The following is a 17,639-nucleotide window of genomic DNA, read 5'->3' on the forward strand; positions in this document are numbered from 1 at the left end:
AACATATAAGAATAACCAAATACAACCATTCCAATACTTTTGATGTACTGTAGTCTATAGAAAATTTTTTTTTCCATCATGTAAAATATTTATTGACAATGTTTGGTATATAGATCATCATACCTTTGCACAAACAATAGCTTTTGCATATTGTGGAAACTCATGTTAACCAACCACATTTTGTCTGCATCTGGCCATTTTGTTTAGGTGCAGAATGGCCCTTTGCAAATTTGCAAAAAAAAAGAAAAAAAAATCTCCTCTCACACTGTGAAATCTTTCATTTGACTGAAGAAAAAAAACGCCCTAAATGATGTAACTTCATCCAAGAACGACATAACCCATGCTGGATTATGATTTGAGGTGGTTTCTATTTTTCTCTCCCATACTGTTGCGCATAGCATCTGCCTCTTTCCAGCCTCTGTCAGTGGGCCTACAACAAGGTGCATTTCACAGGGATGCTAAGCCTATACAGCAAAATAGCCTACAGTGAGAATAATATCTATAAATAATATATCAGACATACATCTTGTATTACCAATAATAATATATTGTATTAACATTGTAGGTGAGCATATGTCATTTGGGCAAATGCAAAACATGATCCCCATAAACTATCTCACTGGACTTCTGAGCTTCACAGACAAACATCTATATTAGTCTTATTCTTATTGTTATTACAGCATTATTTTTTTAGGGCAGCCGAGTCTGCAGCATATTACTGCGATGCTCAGATGAATCTGCTGACTCCCCCTGCCCCTGTGAAAAATAAATAAATAAAACGTGCGTCTCTGCTGAGTCATGCATTGTACCCCACAATAATGATAGCCTATCAATAGTCTCAGCTGTCTACTTTGAACATATAGGCTTTCCACGGTTTGCTCTGCGATAGTTCACGTGTGTCACTGTCCTTTTTTCTCATCTTGAGCTCTCAGCGATATAACGGCAGGAGAGGAGCCAGCTGTCCGAGGCTGCGGGATCTGTCCTACATCTCGTTTTATGATGATTGCCGCGGCGTTTTTGGTCCTGTTACGGCCCTACAGTATTCAGTGTGTGCTGCTATTGCTGTTGCTTTTGCTCGGGACTATAGCGACTATTTTATTTTTCTGCTGCTGGCATCGCAGGCTTCGTAATGGAAAACATCCAATAAAATCTGTGCTCTCCGGACGCAGCAAGAGCCGCGGTGAGTAGCGCAGGCCAGCCGCATCTCCTCATCCTGACAGCTCATGTCTGCACAGCGCATGTTGTGAATCCATAGTCTGTTTTATCTTTTATCTGTATATATGCGGCAAAATCAGTAGCCCACCCGTATCACCTGTGTTGGCTTTAATAGCCTAAGAGTGAAGACACTGAGATAGGGTGTTATCAGTGTGTAGCTTATATCTGGAATTAGTGTAACTCGGAATTAAACATATATATGTAGTTGATATATGACATGTCATACTTTGTGGTAAATGTTCATAATATCTCATTCCAACACATTTTATCTGCCCTGTAGTTGGCCTCCGAACACATCATTTTCGATCAGAGGTAGGATGAACTTTTTTCATTATGGGTTTGTGTCAGTCCTCTACTATCCAGCTGGCAGGGGAAATCAGGAGTTTAAAGTGTAAAAGCTTTATGTGCCTTGTGAGCTTCTCAAGTATAATGTGAGAAATGCTTCACCCAAAAGCCTCTTTCTTTGTACTTTTTACAGAACTGCATGACTATTTTAAGGACCATGATGTGCGCAATGCGCATGTGTGATCAATAAATAATGTCGGTGATGTTGCAGTGTCATTGTTTAAGGAGGGTTGAAACTCGTATTCTCAGAAACACAGATTAAAACTCAGGTGTAAATGAAAAGACTGAAACACTGTGTATTTTATGATGGGCTAAATAAGCCGTAGCCTATTTGCAATCACGTTATATGCCAAAATATCAAGTAGCTTTAGTCGATCTGTTTCCGTTTTACATACTTTGCTTTCAAAATAAAACTTTGAAATTTTAAAACCTGGAAGTAGCCTATATCAAAATTCATGGAAATAGCTTTAGACCACTACCACTGTACCACACCACCATCTTAAAATTATATTTTGGCAAAACCTGCTTTGGTGGACATAAGTCCAGTGTTTCAGTAATTGGCCTTCCTGGCATGGCCTATGGAAAGGATTTGTTTGTATTTAATTAAACCCAAAACTAAAAAGGGGTTGGTGAAATGTAATTGTAGCACATCTCAATAAACTTGTAGAAAACCATCATTCATTTAGAGTACCATATAGACCTGTCCATTTTATTGCTATAGTTTAAATTTACATTTACTGATGCCTAAAAACAAAGCTCTTAAGTTGCAAAAGCAAAAGCTTCAAAAACTTGCTTTCCTTTCAAGTTATGTTATTGAGCCATGGGACACCAAATCCCTACTGGTACAGTACTGTAGGGACTCAGTATTGTGTTCAAGGACACAACAGCAGGGGAGTTGCTGAGCTTTAATGTTAAAGATCAGTGTCCCTGATAATTACTTTCAAACATTCATGTGTTGTCCAAAGAAGTGTTAGAAGATGTTACAAAAAGCTTGCTTTTCCTTCTTCTGTAGTGGGAGTATCATCTTTCTCACAGTGCCTCCCTAGCTTAAGAAACCTGAATCACATCACAATTAAGCTATTATTGATATTATGATGAGAGCTTTTAGTTTGTCTTGCTAAGTCTGCTAAAAGTATAATCTGATTCCAGCTTGACAGTTGTTCCTGTTCCCCAGGGCTTCAGGCACAGTCCACGTCATGCAAGAAGGACCATACATACTCGAGTGACGGAGGAAAAGCCAAATCTGGTCGAGATTCCTGAGAGTGAACCTGATTCATCATCGAGTATAAGAAAACGCAAAGTGAAGAAGAGAGTGCTGCCAGAATTTTACCAGTCTGTACAAGTCACGCCCACACGCAAACCTGTAGGTACCCCCTTAACTGAAATCATGATTAATACTGATACTATCATTTGCTTGCTCCCCTCCACAGGGACATCAGTGTGCCTTTGAACCCGGTATGGATTCAGTAACTTGCTCAAGGACGCAGGGCAAGTGTTTGTCTGCAGGGTTTAAACCCTGCTCTCGAAGGATGGTCATTTATAGGTCTTATGGAAATATATATATATATTTTGTTATTGTGTTGTAACCTATATCCATGTGTGTATTGTTCAGTTATTGACAAATATGGATCATGAAAATTATGTGCACTTGTCATCATAACAATCTTTTCAAACATATGAAACCTGCAGGTTTAACACACAAAAAGAATTTGGGATCTTTAAGTAATTCCAAGGGACCTTTAAAGGGACATTCTCGGGATCCTAACTTAGCATGAATAATTTAACATGTCTCCAGTAGGAAATCTAATTTTACTTTAATTAATACAAGTTTTGTGTTCAAATAAATATTTGTTGTTACCAAATTAAACCATACATTTGGCTATTATAGTTATATGTTCAAATTGAGCCAAGTTGAGTTAGTGTTTTTACATTAGTGTGCAAATTCTAATGGTGTTGCAGCCCTGCATTTAAATTGATGTATTAATATATTACATTTACAGACCATAGAGCATTTAAAAAAATATTAATCTGTGCATCATTAACACTATTAGTATATAATTGTATTAGCTTTCTTGACTGATTTCCTGTTTGAATGATAATCCTCCATTTTAATAGATTCTTTGATATCTGTTAATATTGCCTTAGTTAGTAATAATCTTAGTTGGCATGCTGGTACGTGTCCTCTCTAATCCATTATAAGTCTGTTAATATTTTACCATGTTGGCATGGGAACATAATATGTATCCTTGTATGGATCAACAGCTCAGCTTTTTGTTAACTCACCAGAGTTTTAAGCCTTTGGCTTTTCATTTCTGATTCTTTGTGTTACCCTGTGAATTAGCTGTACTGCTTCCAAACATGAGTTTGCTCACCATCCTTCAATACTTTTATCCGTTTAAGATAGTGCAGTTAGTAAAGTAAGGTGAGGAGAGACAGTATAACAGCCAACCTATATATTGATCCATTTCTTCCTGGAAGGGAACGTAAGGAAAGCTCTAAATGGAACATAGAGCTCAAGAAACACGAGGTCTTGGCTGGAAATATGTATGTACTTATGGAAACATAGGGCATAACCCCACTGGGCCCCTTTGGTTTGTTGGGCTTTCTTTATGCATTGCTGCTCTAATCTGAGAATATATTTTCTTGTTCCAGAGAAAATCAAACCCACATCCACATAACTCTGTGTCTGCTTTTGAATGTAATTTATTGTAACCAGAATATTAATGATGCTACAGAGCCTTTATCTCTACAGCAAAGGACTATAGCTGCTGTATAAAATTCTAATTTATTGCAAGACTTGACATGACAATGTTTGAACTGACTGTGTTCAAAGGCTCCTATTGATCTATGTGACGTTGCAACACCATGCTTCCTTTAGTTGTGTTGCAATACTGTAGATAACAGACACAAACATTTTTGGGCTTTTTGTCATTTCCATTGTCAACAAAGAACATCATCAACTTCATCAGAGCCAGCTATCATAAAGAATTATGTCATTATGTTACAGTTGATTACCTCTAAATCAAATACTTTGTTTCCATGGGAAAAACTAAATGAACATTTGTTGTGCAGATGAAATGCTTAACCTGGCAGTGAGCAAAAGATAAACTATCTTGTGTTTTCCAATAATGTTATTCTAATTCACATGTTACTTGAACAACAACAACAATGACAATTTGGAGGCTTACAGAATAAGGAGAGGCCAAGATGTTCTTTAAGTGAGCAGACTTTAATATCTAATAGTCCTTCATAAACAAGGGCTGGCCTAGATCAGCCCACCATGAATCATTCATGATATGTTTGCATTTGTAGCCTGTGCAAAATGAATAATCCAGAATGTTTGCATTGTCCTGGTAAAACCATATTGTTGTGGGTTTTTAACCGATGATCTCTTCAAATTACCCTGACCAGTGTAAGAGAAGTACTGACGACTTCACATATGAGTGAACTCAGTGCCCACACATTTGATCGTAAATGGAATATTGTATAAATGCATGTAGCAAATAGGCAATTTAAAGTTTTTTATCAGGGCTTCGTCAAAAAAATTTTTTCACTGATATCTTTCCTGTTGCCACTGTATTTTCAAATGTTACAACAAAGATAGTCAAGGTAACAGTCGTGTCCTTATGTCCACTTTTTAACAGTAACAGGTCCTCAGCAAAGAATATTAGGTAACGTTGGACCTCTTCGCAAAAAATAGCAGAATTTGTACATTCCCTAATGGAGAGTATATACTTTGTAGTAAAAGAGCTATATGTAAGAATTTAGTTTTAAACATTCAAAAATAGTATCAATAGTATATAGTAGTAAATAGTATCAGAATGTGAAGAAATTAGTTATGACTTTATGTCTAAGACATCTATGAAATGTGTATCTACTGAAGTTAGCATGCTAACCAGCTAGCCTCTGCCCATCCTGGCTTGTAATATTGGTTTTCTTTCCGGGTTTGGCTCCTGGCACCACTAGGCTGACCCTGGCTTAACATCTTTATCCCCTCCCATTGTGTCTTTGTTGTCCTCAGAGTCAGGGTCCTGGTCAGAGCTGCTGTAAATCATCTCGGTACTGTATTTCCTGTCGTCAAACTGGCCTCTGTCAGTCTCAGTCCCGGTCTGGGCGTGTGTACTCGGAGGCTGCTAAGCCTGGTTCCCTTGACCGCTTGCCCAGTGTTCTAACAATATTTGCTACCTATCGGGATGTGCTATCTAGCAGTTCTGTGCATGCACATGGGTTAGGGATAAGGTTAGATGCTATGGATTTGCACTAAGGTAGCAATTTACAACTAAGCAGCATAAATCGTCAGAACAGCGGTTCTGTTGCCCATTCTGTCGCTGCTCCCTGCCAGCATTCCCTCCTGGGTCCCCCCCACCCCGGGCCTGGAAACCTCCTCCTTCTACCAGTTCAAAGCTCCTGTCCTAGCGGTGTAAACACCAACACTCCCCAGTGCGCCAAGCTCCCAGTGCAGACAGAGTCAGCAAGCAATATGGAGCACTAGCTGCACGGCTAAATGTTAGCAGCAGTTAATGCTTTATCTGGTGATATGCTGCTCCCTTTTTGTTTGGGGTATGAATTTGACCAGTGTCCAGTTCTTATTCATGTTGCACCTTTGAGGCAACATTTTGCTCATCATATGAAAGAAAGTGAAAAACTGAACAAACACATTCCTTTAGCATCCCAACTAATAATTATTTAATAATGCGCATTAACTTTCCTCGAATCATGTCGTTTTTTTCCTTTTTAGTGGTAGGAATTATGAATAAGCAGAAATTGCAACACTAAGCTGCCTTTTCAGCACTGACTTTTATCCTGATTAAAAGTGATGCAATGATGAAAAGGCTGCTAATATTAACAGCGTGTTGCTTTTATCAGCTCTGCAGACTGACACTGACCCAGCACTGCCAACAGATTCTCACTACTATTTAAAAATAGAAATGAGGTTCTGTACCCCTGTAGAAATACTGTCAGAAGCTTTCAACTACATTCGCCTGGTTTACATTTCATGCAGTAGTTCCAGGTTTACCTTCAATAAGTGGCCTTACTGCAGACTGTACTATAAAACTGAAGTGTTCAGCATCATAGCAGTCTGTCCAGTCATCATACAGGTATTTTTGCACCCCACCCCTCTCCTTTTCCATCAGGATGTATTTACCTTCAATTGTTCTGTTGCTCAATCTCAGGTGTGTCAGGGTGCCTCAGGAAATTGCAACAGAAAGTATTTTTTATCAATGAGAGATTGTGTTTTGTGTGTTTTATTGTATTTTTCTGGTTAAAAAGGCTTGGCAGGGTTTAAATACTTAAACCAAGTGCAATCCTTGTTTTGTGCTCTCCATCCTCTCAGTTAGCTCAACTTAGGCCTATATAAATACTTTCACTGTAACATATGTGGTTCACACCCAGTCCACAGTGTAGAATGTTGTGTCGCTGTGTCCTCTCAGCAGGTCACCTCTCTGTTGATCTAATGTGCATCTGTTGTGAAGTCCCTGCCACGAGACACTGTGGTAGCCCTTGTCCTCTTATTGCCCCCCGTTTTTGATGTATTTGTAGTCACCCAGCAGCTTTGTGCAGGGATGGCGCTCTAACACCACCGTCACTGTCGGGGCTGCTGTTGTTGGCTACCGGGTATGACGCGGAGACGCATGCAGTCTGCTCTCCCATCACGATCCAGCTCTGCCTCGACAGCACACAGCGTACCCATCCCTTCAGCCCTCTGGAGATCTGACATCACCTCGCATCCTTAATGCTCCGATAAGGTGACGAACTCGTGGCCGGAGCATCAGTCAAAGGGCGTGGCACCCTTTGATCCTGACGCACGAGATGTGTGACTGAAAGGAAGCTAATAACGGGCAAATAGGATTGTTTTTTTCTTCTTCTTCCAGCTGACAGGTCTCCATGTATACAGTGGTAAGTCTTACTGTTGACCTGGCGGGGGTGCCAGATACTATTGATTTCACATTGTTATTATTTGGCTCAATCTTTTATTGTTATGGATCATTACAAGCTGGTGGCTCGTGTCACGGAGCGTCCTCACACCTAACGTGTGCTCACATTACGCACTTTGACCCGCGATGGTGAGAAATAGAGTGCTTTGTGCGTATTGTTCCTGCCCTGTTCGATATAAAAATCGAGCCAAGCATTGCTCCTTTTCTTTACCCCCCGTTTTCTTTTGTCTCACAGAGCTCCAGTTCGGGGAACCCTTCCCTACACGGCTCCATGTCTTCCTCGGCGGATTTCTCGGACGAGGATGATTACAGTGTGAAATCTGGGTCGGCATCACCTGCACCCGGGGACACTTTACCGTGGAACCTGCCCAGACATGAGCGGTCCAAGAGGAAAATCCAGGGAGGATCCGTGCTGGATCCGGCGGAGAGAGCCGTGCTCAGGATCGCAGGTGAGGGGCAGTCTGATATGTAGCTACTGTAGCGAGAAAAACAATGATACACGGTGGGACTACCTGAGCTTGTAGCGACTTGTTAAGGTGCATTTTCCCCTGGTATCCTCACTGTTATCTGGGGTCCTAATCAGGGGCTGCAGTGACGTGGATGTGTGGTAGCCTATATGTGATGGTATTTTGGTTTGTTCTTATTCTGGATAAGATGCCTTTAAAAGACTCAGTTATTGGATATGAGGTGTAATTTTAAAAAGCTACTATTTATTATCTCTTTGAGCCATACTCTGTTGCTTTTCATCAAAGCTTTATCTTAAAGACCTTTAATGTATCATTATGTAATTTTTATATAGGCTGCATTATTGAGATACAGGGCTAAGCATATGGCAGCATGACGCGTCTTATGTGCCCAAAACGTTGATAATAGAAGTCAGGTTGGTATTCAGACAGAAGAAATAACATAAATGCTTCTGACATGGACTCTTGTTGGTTTAACACTTGATAACCTTACATAGGCCTACTTGATGGAAAAAAGTTTTATAGCACTTAATGTTTTATAATGATACTTTGACTCTATTTGACGTTGTAAAACCGTTGTCAGAAATGCAATATAGCAAATATGGTTATAGTGCCTGCTGTGGGCGATGTTTTCCCGTATTTTCACGGGAATCTGTGTGATATTTTTATTGACAGCTGATCTGGAATTTTTCTAGTGACGGCTGATAGGCTATTGACAGCAAAGACACAAACATGATTTCAAAAAGCAGTCGGTTATCTGACAAAGTAGACTAGTTTAAAGTCTCTGACATGTGGAAGACAGCGAAAGAGAAAGTGGTCCACGTTAGGAGCCGGTAGCCTACAGAGACGCCCGACAAGGGAAAGCGTTTATTATTACACACTGTAAAAAGTGAACATTTCATTCAGTCTGGTTTTGACCTTTTGACCGTTGATACTGAGTTAAACTTTGGGGTGATTTAGCTTCTTGTGTTAAGAAAATTACATTTCAAATTTATTCTAATTGCATATAAGAGTCAGTATTGGATCAATGGCCTGACACTTTTTGCAGCGCGGCGCGTCCGGCATTCCTTCCTATCAATCTGGTGAACGCTGGAGAGGAAGCGTCGCCTATTGGACAAACCGGCAGACAAGGGAGGGATGTAGGGCGTTTCCTTCAGTGCAACAACAGCGCCGATCACTCTTGAGTCCTCAGCACATACACATGCTCACAAACACACACATACATACTCACACACACACGCACACACACACACGCACGCTGTGTCCCTGTCCGCCGCTGGTGAATGTCCAGTTTGTGGAGTCCGGGTTATGGCTCAGTACGCAACGCAGGCTAATGTGCTCTCGGACGAACAGGAATACCTCCAAGCGTATGAGGATGTTTTGGAAAAATACAAAGGTAGGATCAATGCTGATTGGATGTTGTTTCGGCTTTGGGACGTTGAGGAAATTGCCCGATTGCTTGCTTGACAGTTCAATAAATGTCAACCTGCCCCCCCTCTCCTCTCTCTCTCTTGTGACTGGCTAGTCTTAGTGTCTTTATCCCTGCACTGGAAAAGTGGGAATATTTCCTGCATGACATCACATTTAGCCTGAATTTTAGTAGCCAAGACAAAGGCTTTATTATGTTTTTTTTTTTAAATGATCTCAGTTGATCATTAGATTAGAGGATTAGTTCTCTTGTTTAGCTGTTATATGGAAAAAGGTGGCTCATATATGTACGGAAAATACATTAGAAGCCAGGTGATCTTAGTGTCTAGGTGTTTATTGTGAAACAGAAAGGTCTAAACAAAGAAAGTATACTTTCACTATGTAAATTATATATTTGTATATTTTAGGGTTTTTCCCATAGGGAATACGAAATGTTGCTACCTATGTGGTGTCTCAAGGCAGAGAGCACAATGACATAGCAGGGTGAGGCGTTCGGTCATATCAGTAGCTCATGTCACTTCATGTAGCTGCTCCTTTTGGGTCTAGCTCATTAATTAGAGCGAATCCATCACACATAGGAGGTCTATGTTATTCAGTGTCTCTTTGACAGCTCGAGCTCATGACAAAATCATACACATGCACTCGGAGGCCAGGCCTGTGGGGATGATGTGGTGGAGCTTCAATTCAACCTGACAGCAGCAGGGTTTTCACTCCTGTGTTTCCTCTCCACACAAGAACCCAAAGTAAAACAATAAATGCTGGATACTGTGTGCTATTATATTGAAGGTTTTGCCGTGAGCATGTTCTCTCAGCTGCTGAGTATTGCAGCCAGCAGGGCCAGTCAGCTGTGGTATAAGGCTTAAACGCCCTGATTGGACTCTAATGGGATCATATGATGTAGCATCATTAGGAATCCGTAGCTGTTGTCTTCAGGCAGAGGAGCTGTGACACACAATGAGCTTACTTATGTTTCGTGTTTTCTTCTATCACTAACTACCACTCTGCGATTTGTTTTTGTTTTTGAATGTTATACACTGGTTTTTGGGGGATATTTGACTCCCCGCCGTTGTTGCATGAACGATGAACTTTTCAAAGAAGGGTAAGGAATTTTCTGGCATTAGCTTGACCATTTTACCTTCAAATTCCATAGTTTATGGTAGCATTGTAGCCTCATAATAATGTTACTATTACAAATGCGTTGTAGCCTCATAATAATGTTACTATTACAATATATAATGTTTCTTATATGTAAAACTGACCAAATTTAGTGTTGTTTTCTTTTCTTACCAATATTCTGCACATAAAAATGTTGCTAATGAGTGATCCTGGCAGGAACTTGAGATCAGCTGGTGGGCTAATCATAATTTCTAGCAAACTCACCTACAACCCTTTTTCAAAAAGCTTTGTTTCAGCAGTGTCTTTATGGCAGAAAAACACTTTCCAGCTTTGACACTTGAGCCACAAAGAATTCACCAATATTTATTAACAAAAGGTCAGTTAAGGGAAGAGGCAGCAGCCTGTAGTAATAAACATGATCAATTCATAATTTCTTTAAAAAGCTGTGGACTGCTTGTGTCTGAGAATGGAGTAGAGTGAGATGATGACAATTTTCACTGTAAGATTTACAAAAATAAATAACATTTCAATTTATGTGAGAAAGTTGGAGAAAGTTAGTTTGTAGAGGTTGTTTTTTTGTAGAAGTTATTGTATACAGCATAATAGTAAGCAGTATGTTTGAGTATACATGGTGGAGAAATGTAGCTTAACGTAAGAGTCAAATACCTTCTGCCTTTTTAAAAGAATTTGTCTCAATGTGTCTTCCCGGTCATGAAAAGGCACATTTTTTCCAAAAGGAGCTTAATGTTAGAAAAATCCCTGTTTTTTATCATTACTTTAGTTTTATTTACAGTTGACGGGATCACCCAGAGCCCCAAGCTTCTCTCCATGTGATGCGAATCAAATGGGGGCATTTTCATGACAAAATCAAGTAACCAAGCCTACAGCCAAACAGACCAGAGAACAGCCAGTGGGCCAGCTATAAAATCGAAAACAGAATTGTCTTTGTCTCACTAAATAAATGTAGGGTTGGATCATTTTTTTTATATTTAACCGTGGAAGCTTGACTTTATTCCAGAGTCATCTAACGCCTCTGAGTGAGTGCCGTCAGCTCCAGAGAAAAGATAAAAACTGGAGGGAAACGCTACATGCTTCATTGTAGTGAGTGAGTGCCATTGAAGCGATGTGACCTTTGGTGAACTCCAGCTGCTGCAAATAAATGGACAAATTGCAAGATCAAGGAAATGCTCCATGAAGGTCTGAACTGTGTTTGAAATAAATGTGAGTTTAGGGTTTTTGGCGACTAAGCATAACAATCACTACTCACTGGGAGCATGTGTGTAGTTGTTATTGCTCTAGCTGTAAGAACGCCACACTAATTAGGTATTAGAGTTAATAGTACTCTTGACAGTTCGTGCTGAAATTCAATGCAGGCTTCACAAAAAGCTGTGAACTTGAGCAGTGAGTTAAAAGCATGTTTTCTTAGGCACATACAACAGTTAATGGCACTGGGCAGTGGCTGTGTGGGATCATGCTGTTCTAGCAGAGCCTGCTCGGTAGGCCGTCAGCACGAAGGGGCCATTAGAGTTTCCCAACAGTTGATCATCCTCTGACATCAGGAAAGATTTAATGGATTAGACATTTGGTGGTTCAGTCAGCTCTTCTTGCAGTTCATTTTGTTTTTAAGATGCCATATGGTGTAAATATGGTGTATTTATAGGGCTGAACCAACTAAACATTATGTAGCTTATTGAGAATATTGAATGCCTAGCAGAAATTTTAAGACATATTATTATTATTATATTATTTTCAGGATTTTTAATCTGCTTCCTCATGCACACATTTAAAAGAAAAAAAAAGAAAATGGTGGCCAGATAAATTTTTCTCCACTGATTTTAAGCATTTAAAGAACTGTAATAAAGTTGATTTAATAGGGTACTAGCTAAAGCTAGTCACCCAAAGATCTATTTCTATTCAGTAACACTAACATCAATACATTCATGAGCTCATTTCCTGAGTGAAATATGATGAAAGGATGTGACAAATATGATCCTTTTGTCAGGATGCTGTTCAGTAGAGAGCTTCCTTGACAAAAATATGTGTTCAATCTTTCTGTGATTGTCAACTGATTCATAGACACATACAGCCTACTGACTGTTTGAGATTGTATTTCTTTAAGGAAAATCAACTGTCAGCCATAAGCAGCACAGAAAGAGTCTTTAGGATGCCGGTTAGAGGAGGGAGTGGTCTGTCAGTGTCTGTCTGTGAATCATTGCAGTCTGCATTATGACTTAATCTCTCATTACGAGAAGGATTCTTAAAGACATGTGAAGGGAACTTGTGATTATCAAAATCAGCCTTTTAAAACTTGCATTATCTTGCATTATCAACCACAGCTGTACGAGTGAGAGAGCATTGTGTTTTTTGCACAGTCACTGCCTTTGTCCATCCTCCTGGGCCTCGCCCAGCCCAACCCCTCTGCTGTATGTCGACAGCCCACTCATCACATTCAAATGGCCTAGTGGCCCACACACACAGCAGGCTGCCTCTATGGAGATTGTCTGCTACAGTACAAAAGACACTTTGTTTTTACCGGAGCAGCAACCAAGTTCCAGAGACTTGTTCATGTGTCAAGTTGATGGCAGTGACACTCTTTTTTTGCTTTTCATTTAGATTAAAACATCAAGGAGCCACACTTTGAAAGTGGTCTATACTCACACTCCCATACTGAATAGCGTGCATGCAGAGTTGGCCACAGTACACCCACTAACTTATATTGTTCAGAAACAATAGGAACATGCTTTGTAGGTTTAAATTAAACTTCTCATTTAAAGCAAGTTGGATTTTTTATTGTCCATACTAGGAGATTATCAGGAAAGGATATATTTATGTAGGCATATTATGTATCTGATAGCTGGACAATTGGAACTTACCTATTTAAACTAATGTACAGTGGATTTGGTTCCGCAAAAATGTGAACAAATATTATTCAGATAGTAAACTAACTAGGCTGTCTACTTATCAATGGTCATTTCACAGCTACCACAGCCAAAATGCTAAGAGCTAAGTGCTAATGGCCAATTAAATGCATTAGCTCAACTCGGCGCTCCGATATTTCACAATAGCTAGCAGGTGTTATTTTTGAACCTCATACATGTGCTTATGGTTTCATTTTACAGGTTTCACCTAGATGTTTTCTCAGATCAGTATGCCAGTTTATATCTGCAATGAGAAATATAATTTCTTATTGACAATTTTACACGGTTATATGAAGAAAACAAAATGGTAACAAAGGGAATCCCTCTACAGTAAATACACAGTACACTATACTTGTAGCCAAGCCCTTCAGTGATCTAATCAATAGACTTAATTTCAAATGGGCAGTGTAATCCAAAACTAGCAGCGCTCTCAGAAAGTTTTTTACTGCTCCACCAGTCTTTAGCTACAGAAATATGTCTGTGTTTTATTTAGTCTTTAATCATATATGCATGTATCCTTACATTTATCATTCAGATATATACTTGCCTTGTCCTTTTGGAATACATTTGATTGATGCTCTTCATGTATTGTTTATGCAGTTTATTGAAATATAACTTTAATGCAGTCCCGTGCAGTTGCATTATGTCTGTGTCTGTGTGTGATGCCAGCCCACTGCTGTATTTCTAAATGCTGTATTTATATGCTGTCATGGTGATAGGAAGACCAGCATGACTGAACCTCATTCCACAGCTTTCCTTAGCTCCTCTTACATGAGATCATCTTGTGCGTCTCTGTCCCACCCCTGACTCATGCTCTACAGCCTTTTCTCTCTCACTCCAGTAGCACCACCCTTCTCTTATGAATGCAGCAAATGCTGGGAAGCAATCCCATGCTAGCAGTAGGGAACAGATTTCTCCACTGTTAGGAGATAGGAGGCTAAGCCATGAGTAGGTCCGCGGATCTGTTTATGTGTTGACTCTAAAGCTATCGTTCTAAAACCATTGCTATACTCTCATGAGCTGTCTGATTTGAGTAGTAACTTCAGAGACGTCATAAACCAGAAGGTGGTTTTGTCAGCCGCAGTTTTTCTTGCAGTGTCCACCAGTGAGGGCTGAGTGTAGCGTGAAGATGCAGACAGGTGACAAAATTAAAGGAAAAACCTGAATAATAGAGACATTACAATTGCGAATGTCATACAGGGCAAGAGGAGTGATGTAATGGTTTTATGAGTATGAAAATTATGTGAATCAAATACTATGGCCTTCACCATCACCGGTTCTAAACCCAGTTGAATAACATGTTAGACAGCGCTCTCCTCCACCATCAACACACAAAATTTGGGAATGCCCTTTGAACAAATGTATTCAATCAGTAGTGTTTCAGAGACATGTAGAATTTATGTCAAGGTGGACTGAAGCTGTTCTGGCAGGCTGTGGTAGCCCAATACCTTACTAAAACACTTAATATATGTAATAATGTAATAATATATGTTTCCTGTAGTTTGCTAGAAAATGATAATACTGTTAGAGTGATGGTTATTCAAAATGCATTTGCCATTGGCAAAATGGACCTCAAGCGACTCTCATATCCGTTTCCAATTGATAATGACTGTCATCAATGTTGAGTGACTAATAAGGTTGTGGATTTAAGATGATTCCACGTTGAAATCTGAATTGGGCTGGTCAAGAAAAGCTTTGTCTGAAAACTAAATTCTTATAGTAGCCCCTCTTAGTAGTTGTTAGCTCATTTAGAAAGTGGAAGTGCTTCAAAATAATTCAACATGCCTGAATCGTCTAACTTTATATAAACTGACATTTAAAAAAGCATAAAAGCATAAACTTTTACTTTGTTTATATTTAATGTGGGTCTCTTTCTTCATGCAATCGTTACTGTTGTGTTTTCAACAAAACAAAAATCTGTTAATGCTGAGTCACAAGTGTATTATAGCAATCAGTGTAAATGTAGCACAACTAAGAATTTACTCAGGATTACCTTAAATTAAAAATCTCGATAAGGATTCTCCATAATCTGAGTGAGAGTCTGGGGAGGAAAACAGATTTCCTCACATGGTCAAATACTCAGTCAAATGTGTCAGTTGCAGCTGTTGCACATATGGAGGCTAGTATTGGAGCGTTAGCAACCATGTGTGTATGTGTGTGTTCATGTTTGTAAGTGTATATGTGTGTCCCATTAGATGTCATTAATGCTTCATCCTTTCCTCTCCTTGACTTTGTTGAGTGCATTTGTAATGGTAGCTCATGTCTAAGGGCACTATGCCAGCTTCACCTTCATCCTCCATTTGCTTTTTATCGAGGGTCATATAATATTTCACTAATGAAGATATTGAGTGTTACATTTTAACAACCTGAAACCTTACAAGTGTCAGTAACATTATTAATTAGGAAAACGCCACAACATAGCACTAGACAGTATAATTTGTCAAAAAATGTGTCAGTATATTCTGTCTATATATTCCGTCACTATTGCTATGACAGTGGCCTGTGCATTACTTTTACCTTATTTATTATATTTGCATAAGCCACAGTTCACTTAGCTTGAAATTGAGGGAAATAATGTTGATAGATGAAAACTGTGACAAGATAATAATAATCTCTGCACAGATGCTCAGGCATTTTTACCGTTTCTTTGGTTTCTTATTTGCTTGGTCTTACGCCTGGAGACAAACTGACTGACTGATTGGAAGCGCTGCTTTGAAGGCTTGGCAACCTGTTTCAGTTACATAGTTCAGATGCTGCCCCACCCTTCTGAGAAGACTGTATTCTCACTCACAAAGAATGACAAAAATGCATCTTTAACTATCTCCCCCCCATCGTTGCACTTGTATTTTTTTGTTTACCATCTATCCAGATATCATGTTGACAACATGGTTATTAAAATGGAGTAGCCATTTTGTGCTGAGTCATCACTGCTGTGGGCCTGTGTTATAATGGACAATGCCTTCATGTGACCAGTCTGCATAAACTGTTATATATTAGCGTTCAAGGTTGCTGTTAATTTCATGAGACTAACATTTTTAGCCATGCTACCTGCATGGCATAAGGGACGGCATTGTCTGTCTTTTGGTCAGACTAAAATGTTTTAACAACTAATGGATGGATGGATTAGATCTGTCGTAAAAAGCATGTTAAAAAGGTAGCCTAATTCAACCTGGATAATTTTAGGTTTATAAGACCATACCTAACAAGAGAGGCAGCCAACCTCCTTATGCATGCTATATGTTCTCCCACAAAGCATACTGTTTTACAAGCTTGTCACAAGCAAGCATGACAACTCTGAAGCCATTTGAGTCCCTTTACAAACAGACTCTAAAAACACTACTGAAAGGCCAGTAGTGATCATCACCATTGCCATATAATACAAAACTACAATTTATTTATTTTAGCGTTGAACATTTTGCAGATGGTTTTCTCATCTTTAAGGTCTTACATTGGCTTGTCTGTCCGGCACTGAGCTAGTTCATAATGCAGAAGGACAACAAGGACAACTTCCAGAGGGGACTGTGTACAATGTAGACGTAGCAAGTTTGGGCAAACAGGCTTCTCAGTTTGAATCTATTGAATCAAGAGGGAGTACGAATTACATAACCTTTAACCAAATACTGAATATATGGCTAAAACAAACCAAACTTGCAATCATGAGGAATCGTCCTACCTCATCTCTGGCACTGCCTTTACTCTCATTGTTTTTATGTTACCTCTGTAATGTATTGTATTGTATTGTTTTGTAGTACTTGTTGAGGCTTTGTATTGATGACAATATAGGAACTTGTTTTATAACCATCCCAGGGACTACACATTAAAAAAAACTGCTCATTAGCTAACTTACACACACATAAGCCTACATGTAAACTGAAATGTTGATTAATGTGAATTGTCCCTGGTAAATAAATAAATCAGATATCCATGGTGCTCAGATGATGTATTCTAATGGCTTTGGCGATCCCTTCACTTTCCATATAGCACCAACATCAGGTAAAAATATATTTTTCTTGTTCTGCTGTACTTTGTGTTTACCGCTAATTAGCAAATATTAGCATGCTATAAAGCTAAGCAAACTAAGATGTTAACATCAGCATGTTAGCATTGTTGCTGTGAGCATGTTAGCATACTGATGTAACCATTTAGCTCAAAACATTGCTGTATCAAGTGGCCTCACAGAGCAGCTAGCATGGCTGTAGACTGAAATTTGTGTTCTT

General features: G+C 39.3%; 1 protein-coding gene across 11 annotated transcripts in view; it reads left to right on the forward strand.

Annotated features, from left to right (window-relative positions):
- The first annotated feature begins 880 nt into the window (after positions 1–880).
- Positions 881–17,639, forward strand: part of dst (dystonin) — a 108,787-nt gene continuing 92,028 nt past the window's right edge. For 5 of the 11 annotated variants that reach the window (XM_038737065.1, XM_038737070.1, XM_038737072.1 and 2 more), the window contains exons 1-4: positions 997–1,180; positions 1,496–1,527; positions 2,735–2,923; positions 7,732–7,945. In XM_038737065.1, the coding sequence (XP_038592993.1) occupies positions 997–1,180; positions 1,496–1,527; positions 2,735–2,923; positions 7,732–7,945 (619 nt within the window). Of the gene's footprint in view, positions 1,181–1,495; positions 1,528–2,734; positions 2,924–7,234; positions 7,459–7,607; positions 7,626–7,731; positions 7,946–9,142; positions 9,357–17,639 lie in introns of those variants that run through there. The other 6 variants (XM_038737078.1, XM_038737064.1, XM_038737067.1 and 3 more) reach the window with 6 other exon arrangements.

This window comes from Micropterus salmoides, unplaced genomic scaffold (assembly GCF_014851395.1).
Source record: "Micropterus salmoides isolate LMB-PRFRI ecotype aquatic unplaced genomic scaffold, ASM1485139v1 Ms_hic_scaffold_22, whole genome shotgun sequence".
Lineage (NCBI taxonomy): Eukaryota > Metazoa > Chordata > Actinopteri > Centrarchiformes > Centrarchidae > Micropterus > Micropterus salmoides.